Source organism: Cryptomeria japonica, chromosome 4 (genome assembly GCF_030272615.1).
Source record: "Cryptomeria japonica chromosome 4, Sugi_1.0, whole genome shotgun sequence".
In the NCBI taxonomy this organism is placed as follows: Eukaryota; Viridiplantae; Streptophyta; class Pinopsida; order Cupressales; family Cupressaceae; genus Cryptomeria; species Cryptomeria japonica.
Genome location: NC_081408.1, coordinates 454,438,957 through 454,451,617, shown reverse-complemented (window position 1 = coordinate 454,451,617; position 12,661 = coordinate 454,438,957). Strand labels below are relative to the sequence as shown.

At 37.5% G+C, this 12,661-nt stretch overlaps 1 protein-coding gene across 1 annotated transcript in view; it reads left to right on the top strand.

Moving 5' to 3' along the window:
* Window positions 1–12,430, top strand: part of LOC131077380 (outer envelope protein 80, chloroplastic) — a 209,407-nt gene extending 196,977 nt beyond the window's left edge. The window contains exons 15-16 of the mRNA XM_058014871.2: window positions 11,766–11,835; window positions 11,918–12,430. Coding sequence (XP_057870854.2) covers window positions 11,766–11,835; window positions 11,918–12,072 — 225 coding nt within the window. The 3' untranslated portion in view covers window positions 12,073–12,430. The remainder of the gene's footprint in view (window positions 1–11,765; window positions 11,836–11,917) is intronic.
* The last annotated feature ends 231 nt before the right edge of the window (window positions 12,431–12,661 follow it).

Below are 12,661 nucleotides of genomic sequence, written 5' to 3'. Positions count from 1 at the left end.
TTGGCTATCAAGGAAGATGATCCGGTACCTGAAGAAAAGGCCATTGCTGCTAAAGTTGAAGACAAGGATGAATGGGTGACAAACAGTGGATGTTCACATCATATGACTGGAGATAGAAGGAAGTTTCTATCTTTGCAAGAATTTGATGGCGGTCTAGTTAGATTTGGAGATAACAAAGCATGCATGATCAAGGGAAGAGGAACTATATCATTGGATGGCAAGCATGATACTGATAATGTTTATTATGTTGAAGGTTTAAGGCATAATCTTTTGAGTGTAGGATAGTTGGTGGATAAGGGATTTCAGTTACAGTTCAACAATGGAAAATGCAAGATTATCAATAGATTTGGATTGGAGATTGCAACCGGTACTCAGACTAAAGGTAACATCTTTCATTTGAACTCCGACGAGAAGGCATGTTTGATTGCACAAATTGATGAGAGTTGGCTATGGCATAAGAGGTTGTGTCATGTGAATTTGGATTGCATTGTAAAGATCAGTTCTACTAAGACAGTTAGAGATATATCTAAGATTGTGAAGCCCTATAATCCGGTATGTAAGGAATGTCAAATGGGAAAGCAAGTTAGAACTTCTTTTAAGAGTATACAAGACAAATCTAATGATGTTCTTGATCTTATTCATACTTATTTGTGTGGTTCTGCTAGAATCAAAAGTTTTCAGGGTGAGATATTTTATGCTAATCATTGATAACCATTCTAGAATGATGTGGTTTACTTTTCTAAGGGAGAAATCTGAAGCATTTGAAAAGTTTAAGATCTTTAAAGCTAAAGTTGAGACAAAGATAGGATTGAAGATTAAATGCTTAAGGTTTGATCAGGGTGGAGAATTCACATCCGATGAATTTAATAGTTTTTGTGAAAAGAATGGGATAAGGAGACAATTATCTGCACCCCGGACACCTCAACAGAATGGTATTGTGGAAAGGAAGAACATAACTATCTTGGATGCGGCTAAAAATATGATGATGGAAGCTAATCTGCCTCATATCTACTAGAGAGAAGCTGTGAGCATGGCGGTATACACATTCAACAGAGTTCATATCAAAGGAGACATCGGTAAGACACCTTATGAGTTATGGTTTGGTCATACACCTATAGTTAAGTATTTCAAAATCTTTGGTAGTAAATGCTATATCAAAAGAGATGATTCCATTGGAAAGTTTGATCCTAGATGTGATGAAGGGATATTTCTTGGTTATTCCAATGAAAGCAAAGCATATAGATGTTATAACAAAAGATTGTAGAGAATTGTGGAGAGCACTATTGTCAAGGTGGATGAGCAGAACAAAAGTCAAATCAAAACTTATGAGAGAGACCCTGCAGTGGAAATGATCATAACTGAACCAGTAGCGCCTACACCGGAACAAAATGTTGAACCAGTTACTCCGACAATATCAGAAAATTCAATAGTAACTAAAGATCAGAGCAGAGGAACAGAAAATCAAAAGACTCCTAAGTATGTTAGGTTAAATCATTCAGAAGATCGGATCATTGGAGACAACAATAAAGGAGTGATGACAAGAAGAAGGTTGGCAACTAAAGAGGTATGTTTAATTTCTCAAGTTGAACCGGGATCAGTAATTGAAGCATGTAAAGATGAATGTTGGATGAAAGTTATGGAAGAAGAATTAGATTAGATAGAAAAGAATAATACATGGACTTTAGTTCCCTGGCCTAAAAATAAGAATGTTATTGGGACTAAATGGGTTTTAAGGAATAAATTGAATGAAGATGGACAAGTTGTGAGGAATAAGGCTAGATTGGTTTGTGAAGGATATACTCAGAAGGAAGGAATTGATTATGATGAGACTTTTGCTTCGGTAGCTAGGATTGAAGCTATGAGATTATTTCTTGCTTATGCTGCCCATAAGAACTACAAGGTTTATCAGATGGATGTTAAGTGTGCATTTTTGAATGGAGATCTTGAAGAGGAAGTTTACATTGAGCAGTCTGTGGATTTTCACTTTCAGATGACAAAAACATGGTTTGCAGGTTAAGGAAAGTTTTATATGGATTGAAACAAGCCCCTAGAGCTTGGTATGCAAGATTGGATAAATATCTTTTGAAGCTTGGTTTCACTAAAGGTAATGCTGACAGTAATTTATATTATAAGATCACTGATGATTACATATTGATTGTTGAAGTCTTTGTTGACGATATCATTTTTGGAGGTGAGGATAAGTTATGCATGGAATTCTCTGATAATATGAAGAATGAATTTGAGATGTCTATGATTGGAGAGATGAAATTTTTCTTAGGTTTGCAAATTACTCAGACTGATAAAGGTATTTTCATTTGTCAAACTAAGTATGCTAGGGAGTTGTTGAAGAAATTTGGTATGGAAAATTCTAAACCGGTTGGTACTCCTATGGTTACAAGCGAGAAATTGACAAAGAAAGATGCATCAGCACCGGTAAATCCTACTAGGTACAAGTCTATGATTGGAGGTTTGTTATATCTGACTTAGACTAGATCAGATATAATGAATGCAGTTTGTATTGTATCAAGATATCAGAGTGATCCTAGAGAGAATCATGAGAGCGTAGTGAAAAGGATTTTCAGGTATTTGCAAGGAACAACTAAATATGGTTCGTGGTATCCTAAAAATGATGGTTTTACACTATGTGCATATACAGATGCAAATTGGGTTGGAGATGTTGATGACCGGAAGAGCACATCCGATGGAGCTTTCTTTCTTGGAAAGAAACTTGTTTCATGAATCAGCAAGAAACAGTCATGTACCTCTTTATCTACTGCTGAAGCTGAGTATGTTGTTGTTGCTACTAACTGTACACAAGTTCTATGGATGAAGCAAATGTTGAAGGATATAAGGGTGGATTGTAATGAATCGGTAGTTATTTATTGTGATAACTTTGCTGCTATTGACATAGCAAAGAATTTGGTATTTCATTCTAAGACAAAGCACATATCTATCAAGTACAAATTTTTAAAGGAAAAGGTGGAAGCAAATGAAGTCAGACTGGTTTATGTGAACACTAAAGAGCAGATTGCAGATATCTTCACTAAACCCTTGCCTAAGAAATCATTTGAGTACGTCAGAGACAGATTGGGGGGTTTTTGCCCCTCCGGTAGAGACTTGAGTGATGTTGATTGGCATCAGTCCGGTATGCATTTACAGGGCTATTATTTATTCCGGATTGATGTGTTGGTGCTACTACTCAGGGGGAGTAGTTAGCTGTGTATTTTAGTGGATTTATGATTTTTCTTTGATGTTTATGTCAGATTTTTGGCATTGATGTCAAAGGAGGAGAGATATATGTGAAAACCAGAGCTTAACAAAATATCAGTCAAAGGGGAGAGATCAGAGCTTAACAGGGATATCATTCACAAGGGGGAGTTTGTTAACTTCATTATAATATCATCTTATGGGAGATTGTTGGTTGTCTTCCTTTGGGGGAGACTTGTTTATCATTTCTTGGCACTTGGATGTTTTTCACATCTAGTGTTGCCATCAATGCCAAAGGGGGAGATTGTTGGCAAATTGGAGGAATTGATTATGTGTTGCATTGATGTTTTGTCATTGATGGCAACATCGATTGTTTTGGTTGTTTACTGGTTTTTGGTAGAGCGGTTGGATTATGATATTGATCCGGTATGCTTTGGTTTGTGGAATTGGTTTGGATCTTTCATTCATGCTATTCAGATGTGTATCACGATCAGTTGGTTTAGGATTTATTGACTCAGGAGCTATCATTTGTTGTAGTAAGCCTTTTGGTCACCGGTAAGGGTTTTATCGGTAGAGCTTTGTTGAAGATCTTTTAAAGCACTTGATAAGTGGTGTTGGTGCGGCTTCTAGATGGCTTCCGGGATGTTGTTGGTTATCTTGTTCATGTTCCTATTGATCGGTGGTGTTGCATTAAGGACCGGACCTAATGCCATGTTATTCTGCTAGGGTATGGACCGGTTTATGTAACGTGTTGGTGGATGATTCCGATGCATTACCGGTTGGAATTATTGATTGGATTATGTTATTTAGGTCTTAGGTCGACTTGGTTGATCATTGGATTGCGGGTTTATGATATGAATTTATTGTATTATCTTTTAGGTGGGCGACCTAATTGTTTAGGTCCCAAGTTGGTATAAATATGATGTAAGATCTCTTTGTAGATCATGGTTATGGTTATGGGTTTATGGTTTTAGGGGTTATGCAATTATCTGTGTGCGAATAAGGTTGTAATCATATGCAGGGGATTTGGTCGATCATAGGTGATCGAATTGGGTTGGTGAAAGAGGTTTAAGACCTCTGGTACTGAGCTTAACCGGAACTGTACTCAGGCATAGGAGATGCTATTCTTGCAGTTCACTCCTCTTTCTGGATTGTAGTCTGGATTTATTTTGTAGTTAGTGAGGCTCCTTTTGTGATGAGCAGTGCGCTCTAGGTTGTTGGCCTTCCTACATGTGCAGGCCCCTCTTTTTATAATCACATACTGCAGAAGTATTATCTGACTGTGGGTAGGCTTCCCATCGTGGTTTTTCCTTTTACCGGGTTTTCCACGTACAAATCTTGGTGTTATCTTTTGTGGATGGTTGGTAAATGTTTTGTGGCTTATATTTGTATATCTACTATTCTAGTATTTGGTTAATGTATTTTGGTAATAAGGTTTTAATGCAAATTACTCAGACTGAATCTGTCAAACTAAGTATGCTAGGGAGTTGTTGAAGAAATTTGGTATGGAAAATTCTAAACCGGTTGGTACTCCTATGGTTACAAGTGAGAAATTGACAAAGAAAGATGCATTAGCACCGGTAAATCCTACAAGGTACAAGTCTATGATTGCATTGTAAAGATCAGTTCTACTAAGACAGTTAGAGATATACCTAAGATTGTGAAGCCCTATAATCCGGTATGTAAGGAATGTCAAATGGGAAAGCAAGTCAGAACTTCTTTTAAGAGTATACAAGACAAATCTAATTATGTTCTTGATCTTATTCATACTGATTTGTGTGGTCCTGCTAGAATCAAAAGTTTTCAGGGTGATATCATGCACAATGCACATGACTGCTACAGCCAAATCGTGTCTTTTGTGATTTGATTAGGTGATTCTCTGATTGTGGCTCTTTTAAGCGAACACTATCTTCATGCATGCGAGTTCCGTCATGCTTACAGGGTCCATCCATATGATGTGTGAAAATCTTTATTAGAGATATATTGCCAAATGGAGGTTACAAAACACGGGAGATAGAGAATAACATACTTTCATGCAGAGGTTAAGTGGTCGCATATTAAATTGCGGAGGCCGAATATATATTCCTCACCCGATGTTATTTGTAGCTAACACTTATATCGCTTTACAATATTTGTCTTCCTCGTTTGGGCTTATCCAGAAAGGCCATGAGTATGAGGATATTATGATTTGCGGTGAGACTATTTTGTTCGATGTGGTACTCTTGCTCGCCAGAAAGAAGCTGGAACACCCCCTCTAAAATTTGTTTAATCACCAGAGTTTGAATTTTATTTTTTTAAGGGACGATTCATGATCCAACATCAAGAGTTTTGAACTGCAAATAGATACTGACAAATTCCAATAGGTGGATGTGAGGAGCTATAATGGAGTCTTATGGATAGTGTTGCAAATGGCTTCATCGAGCTCCTTGGGAGTTGCACATGAAGTATACTTTGAGACTATATTTGGTGATTTTGATTGTATATGTGTGTCAGAAGTAGTTATCGAGTGGTCAAAAGTTTTTGTTTTTTTTACTTCCAGTCAGTGATCATCATCAGCGGTGAGCATTTATGGAGTCTGAATGTTACTCAACGTTCATTCTGGAGCCTTAACTTCTAGTGGTCATCATCAACGTGGAAGTTTGACTGGAACGTGTATCAGGAAATTGGTGATTATTCAAACTATTATAAAGAGATAAGTAGTCCATGTTTGATTAATGTTCATGAATTTCATATGTAGTTATTAATACATATTTGGACGAGGAGGTCTGAAGGTTGATATCAAGTTCAGAGAGAGCCACATCATCATGAAGATTTGGTTAATGCATTCTTCTTTGCGAGAGAAGTTTGAGGTGTAAGCCCTTTGTAATGCATTCTTCTCTGTGAGAGAAGTTTGAGGTGTAAGCCCTTTGTAATGCATTCTTCTCTGTGAGAGAAGTTTGAGGTGCAAGCCCTTGTTCCACCCTCTAGGAGTAGCCATGGTGAACGTCATGATGAGATGATGACATCACGTTGAGTATTTCGTGATGGGCACTTGTGTTCATTTGCATTTCCATTCATGGGAGTAGCCATGATGGATCCACCCTCTTGGAGTAGCCATGGTGGATGTCAATATGTGACACCATGACAACATCACGTGAGAGAGCCCATGATGATTTTCTTGTACTTGTGTGTTCACCCTCTAAGATAAGCCATGGTGAATATCACTGTGAGGTGACGATCTCACAATGATGAACACGTGTGCATTTTACCATCATTGTGAGGTGTCAGTCTCACAATAATGGTTGATATCACAGTGAGGTGATATCTATCCTTACACCATCCATGAGAGAAGCCATGATGGTTGATATCACGGTGAGTTGATATCTTTCCTTTCCACATATGGGAGTAGCCATTATGGTCAAACATCACAATGAGGTGGTATGCTATCACGATGAGATGATAAGCTTCTTTCATATACATGAGTGTAGTCATTGTGTTAGTCATCACGATGAGGTGATGTGACTTGTAGACATCTAGAAGGATTCCTCCCTAGCTAAGAGGGAGTGTTGATGTATAGCTTCGGTTAGATCCTTCTATGGCTGACAGAGCTTACATAATTGTCTAGTTGGCCTGTCGGCCTTAGACAATTATAGGTCTGATTTATAGACACTCATATGCACTGATATATCAATCATATGTGAGCTGACTTGCTTTTGTAAATATGATTTGTTTTTATCAAGGCAAAGGCCGATTTGGAAGTCCGCCACCTCATTGCCTTGAAACATGTTAATTAGGAGAAGGGCTGACCCTTGGTGAAGGGTCACTTGCAACATATTTAAAGGAGATCAAATCTCCACTCATTAATTGATTATACACTCAATCATATAGTAGATCTATAGATTGAGAAGAGATGTGCTCGGGGGTGACAATAGCGTTTATCGTCTGTGGTTGGGAGGGCAATGCTATGTCATTGCCCGTGGTTAATCGAGCATTGAAAGATGTCAACTAGGAATTGGCTCTAGACTGATGTATTTGTTTTCAATCTGAGTCTTTGACCAGCGAATATATATATTTTGGAATTTTGATAGGGCTTTGAGTTTAATGCCTTCTTTTGGGGTTTTACTTGCGGTTTTAGCAAAAGAATGAATAACAATGAATGCACTATAGGAAAGATTAATTAAGATGCAATCTTCAGAACTCAGAATTTATTAACTGCAAATTGCAAATCTAAAGAAATTTCTACTAAACGCATCCAGAGCCAAAATTGGCCTACCAAGAGTCCAATGCTTGTCCGGATGAGCTTCATTTATTGACTGGAATTGAAAGAATGCTGACAGGGAAGTCTCCACTATGCACTAACAGCTCCAATAAGCTTTAATATGCTTGCTAAGAATTACCAAAACAAATTTAAGAAAGAATCTGCATATCCAATGTGATTTCTTGAATGGTGCCAGGCACAAACCCTTGAATTGTATGTGCTTTCCCCAAAGAAATGTTCGTACTGCCCACACAAGTGATTTATTTGCTAAAGGAACTAATGGAATACTGTTATTGTTCAACAATAATGAATTCTGGCGAAGAGCTGTAACCAAACCCTTGTAATTATTTTCTTGGGGCCCCAGGCAAGGGAAGATGGTACAGCCCAGCCTGGAAAGGTACGATCTGCAATTGGAAGATTGTATCTGCTGGAAATCACATACAAATCTCCCAGATTTGATGATTCAGACTGGTCAATGCTGATGAAGGTGAATTCCTTGCTGGTTGTAACCCTTAATGGCCAATTCCTGATCAATTAATGCTGCCGTAGTATTGCTGGGGGTGTGGGATTTCGTCCAATCAAAGAGTGGAGGGTTTACGTCCTCCTTGGGCTGCCATAGCTGGAAACGTGCTGCAGACCTTGCAAATCAGAGTAATAATCATAAAAAATGAATTCAAGACATCTCCAAATGCATTGCCCAAATCACTTTATGCCTCTCCAACCTAGGTCGATCCTCACCAGAGCATATTTTGAAGATTCTTTGGAATCTTCTTCCTCTAGAAAGTGGCGCCCACTTGAGGGAGGGAAATCATCATGAAGTTGTACCACTTTTTAAAATTATTACTTGCCTAGGGAAAAGGGTCATGCAACTTTCTTAATTAAAGTTACTTATTAAATCATAAAGCAACTTATAAGTTACTTTTATTAACTTTTTCTAAATTTAGAAAAAGTAACTTGTCCCCTTTGGCTAAACAATCATCCCCTTACACTGTTAACTTGCCTGCGGGGATGGATGTCAGGCAAAACCATACATCTGGATAGCACTAGAGAAGTGGGGACATTACAAGCATACAACAAACAACAGTCTTACTAAGATTTTAATAGGTAATTATTATTAATTTTCTATGTACACTATGCCTAAATTCCTTATAGATAACCATATTGAAAATGTCCATAATTTAAAAATAATTTATCTTTGTTCAAATCTAAAAGTGTCACACTCTAGGCTACATTGGCTACAGTTTTTTTTCGTTTCTTTTAAAAGTTGAATTTCAATTTTTTTACCAAATCAGGTTGGCCAAAAAATCATTTCTTAATATTTTTTAAAAAGTTACAATAAAAAGTTCATTAATAATTATTTAGGTAAAAAAAGTGTATCGCATCTGCTCATGTGTCTCTTTTCTAATCTGTAAGATATAAACTTTGAGTCTATAAAATGGGAGACAATTTACCAAAATTCCTGAGCCTAGTATTTGTACATGTGGGTAGCCATAATCAAAGTTGCAGAAAAGGTAGATACAAGCTGTGTCAATCCTCATCACTTGATGTTGAGGCATAAATGCCTCACACAAGCACCTGCTCAAGTAGAAAATTTCGAGGGGCATTTTCTACTTGAACAGTTGCTTGTGCAAGGCAATTATGTCTCCACAACATCAAGTGATGTGGATTGACAGTTTCTATCTGCTTTTTCTCCTGATCTAAACTTTGATTATGTCTACCCATGTGCTTGTGCAAGGCAATTATGTCTCCACAACATCAAGTGATGTGGATTGACAGTTTCTATCTGCTTTTTCCCCTGATCTAAAATTTGATCATGGCTACCCATGTTTACCAGTACTTTGCTAAATGGTCCCTCTGTTCGTAGTGGTCAAACCAAAAACTGTATTTTTTGTTTTCATATATATATATATAAATTTGTGTATCAATACCAGGCCCAGGAATTTTGGTAAATGGTCCCCCTGTTCATAGTGGTCAAACCAAAAACTGTATTATTTTGTTTTTATCAGTGTTCCACGGGCGTTGGGGACAGGGGGACACGGGGACACGGGGACGCGTTTCCGGGACGGGGGGACCAAGGGCCTAAGTTTGGGGACGGCAGGGGGGTGGTGGGTGGTGGTGCTGATATAGTTATACATATACATATAGTACTTGAAAATCTAGTTTTGAAAAGATCTATGACAATATAAGAATTACATTTCAAATGAGACTATAGGAAATTTGAAATACTAAATCTAAATACCAAGATTTCTTCAATGCTAATTGTGTTGTTATATGGAGCCTAATCAGACTCGGAGGTTAAATTTTCCCTACTTCTATTGGCACGGTTCCCCCTATATTTTTCAACGGGGGTTTGGGGGCAACACCCCCAAGTTGGGGTCAAGGGGCGATGGGAGAAAGGACGGGGAGATGCCTAGACGTCTCCCAAGGAGAAGTGGAGGCCTTGGGAGACGCGGAGACGTCTCCCCGTCTCCAGCGGCGCTTGGGTGGCGGTGGCGGGACGGCGGGGGACGCCGCGTCCCCGTCCCCCCATCCCGGAGACGTGAGACGGGCCAAAAGGGGGAAGACGCGTCCCCGTGGAACACTGGTTTTTATCATTGTATATAAATGTGTACCAATTTTATGCTCAGGAATTTTGGTAAATGGCCCCCCTGTACATAGTGATCAAACTAAAGACTGTATTCTTTGTTTATATATATATATATATATATATATATATTTATATTTATGTACCAATATAAGGGTCAAGACTTTTGGTAAATGATCCTCCTGTTCGTAGTGGTCAAACCAAAAGTTTGATCATATAGTTACATGGAAAATAACAGAAAAACAATTATTATGTAGGACACTGATTCATTTAGTGTAAACCCTTTTGGGAGTAACTCCACATTCCAAAGCAACTCAATATATTATTTATTAATCAACATGATTGCAATACATGTGCATAGTCTAAGTCTTTCCAAAAGTATCACCAACATGTGAATATGGAGCAATTCTGATGATATAATAGTACCTACAAAGCTCATCTATTCCTTGGGTGATTGGTCCCTTGGGGGCATAATGGTACCCGCAAAACTCATATGTTGGGTTGGTTGAGCAGCCAATCTATAGATAGAGTCTTGCAGGCACCATCATGCCCCCAGAATTGCTCCAGATCTCAATATTGGTGATATTATTTATAATACAGCCATCTCCAGAATTTTGGAAAATATTTACTCTCCTGGCCCCCACATTCTGGGAACTCGGGTAAACACTGGAAATGCCATGTTCACAACTTCACACATTGATTCTGGCTGTTATTTTTTTTCCATGATCAATTTTGTTAACTACATGGTACATCTTCCAGAACAACTTTGTTACATTTTATTGGCAAATTTTGCATAGGGAAAGGCCTTATCTTGTTTACAGCTTCTCTTTTTGTTTGTGGCAAGGCTGTTATTCTATGTCCGTGTTCAGCTTTATTACCTGTATATACATCTTCCAGAACAACTTTGCTACATGTTATTAGTGAAATTTGCATCCTTATAATTTTCAATCTTTGATCTAGAGAGGTATGGCTAGAGTTTTGAGATTGTTATCTTAAAGAGAGTACCTGTAATGAGTGAAAACTTGTGCGTTCTTAGTCCCAAAGATTTAATAGGATTTTACTGCTAGTTGAGTCTGCTTAAGACATGTGTCCACATTGTTGTTTTGGTTATTATCAAATTGGCGAGGTTGAAGTTTTTTTTTTTCTTTTGGCATTATTCCTCTAGTCAAGATACGATTAATCAGTTGCAAGATTCGTGGGTTGTTCCTCAAATATTATTGTTTAAAGCTTTTCAGTTTTCTATTCCAAACAGTTCAATAATTACTCTTACTCTTTCTTATTTTTAACAAATTCCATAAACTTTTTTTATTGATCAAAATTATTTTAATCATTTCTAATGTGATAAGCGCTTTTGTGGGAGGATTTTGTCAAACTACAGTAGTAAAAATTGTCAAGCACGAGATCTTATTAGATTAGGGAAGAGTGACGTAAATGCTAAATGTGTATCTGGAAGTCGCTGCAATATGAATTAAAATGGATTTATAGAGTTTGTTTAGTTTAGCGACGAATGAAATATTGTCATGTGGAAGGGAGATTTTTTGATAGATTAATTACGTTCTAGCAGTCGCAGATTAGCTACCTCAAGTTCTTTTATCTCTATGAACATCTCTGCACCACAGCATAGGAAATAAAGACATGTAATCATATAGCTAATCCTTTCTACAAACAGTATTACTTACAAATTATGTTAATAAATTAATTACTAGTGTGCTTGTTGATTTGTCTTTTGTTTTGCAGTATAACGTACTAGACGGTGCCATTTTTGTGGATTATGGAACTGATTTCGGCTCAGGGCAAACTGTGCCTGGTGCATAACTAATTACTTTACCATATTTTACTTATCTTATGTGAGTGTAGGAACTGAAACTAAAGTAAATGCAATTTACCAGGTGATCCGGCAGGTGCCCGAGGAAAACCTGGAAGTGGTTATGGTTATGGTGCAGGCATTCGTGTGAACTCACCAATTGGGCCTTTGCGACTGGAATATGCACAAAATAATCTATTTGCTCGAAGGTTTCACTTTGGAGTTGGTTATCGTGATTAAGTTGCTGTAATATTTCAGAAATAAAGAGTTAAGCATTGTGTAATAGTTAGGTGTTGATTTTTCCTAAAAGTGTCAGGTTGTTTGGCCAAATATCCGGAGTGTGTAAATTGCATCATCTGAGTTAGGTATATTATAAAAAGCTTTCCAGAGAGAGGGGGGTCTTTTAAGCAAAGCTTACATAAATCAAGAATCATCTGAGTCTGCCTGTTCATAGAAGCCATCTACAACTGAGAAAGTTTGCATGACACATTATTTCGGAAAGGTTTTACGTGGTTAGCTAGAAGGCGCATGTCACATTCATTTATTTGTTATTTGCAAATTTTTACAATTAATAAGCTCTAACGTTTGCAGACTGTTCTATTCTTTATTTTCCAGTCAAATTTTGCCCATTACACACTCTTAGCAAACAGATTTCTACTACCCAGTTAAGTAACCTAAGACATTAACAGAATAAGCTGAATATCTTGATTTAAAAATCTCTACAAAGGATACAAGAATCTACCGCGCCTCTAAAGATTAACAACCAATACACTTGGTGTCGTCTATTAGAATTATAATTGAGAAAACATGAAACTCTTTGAACCTTGCC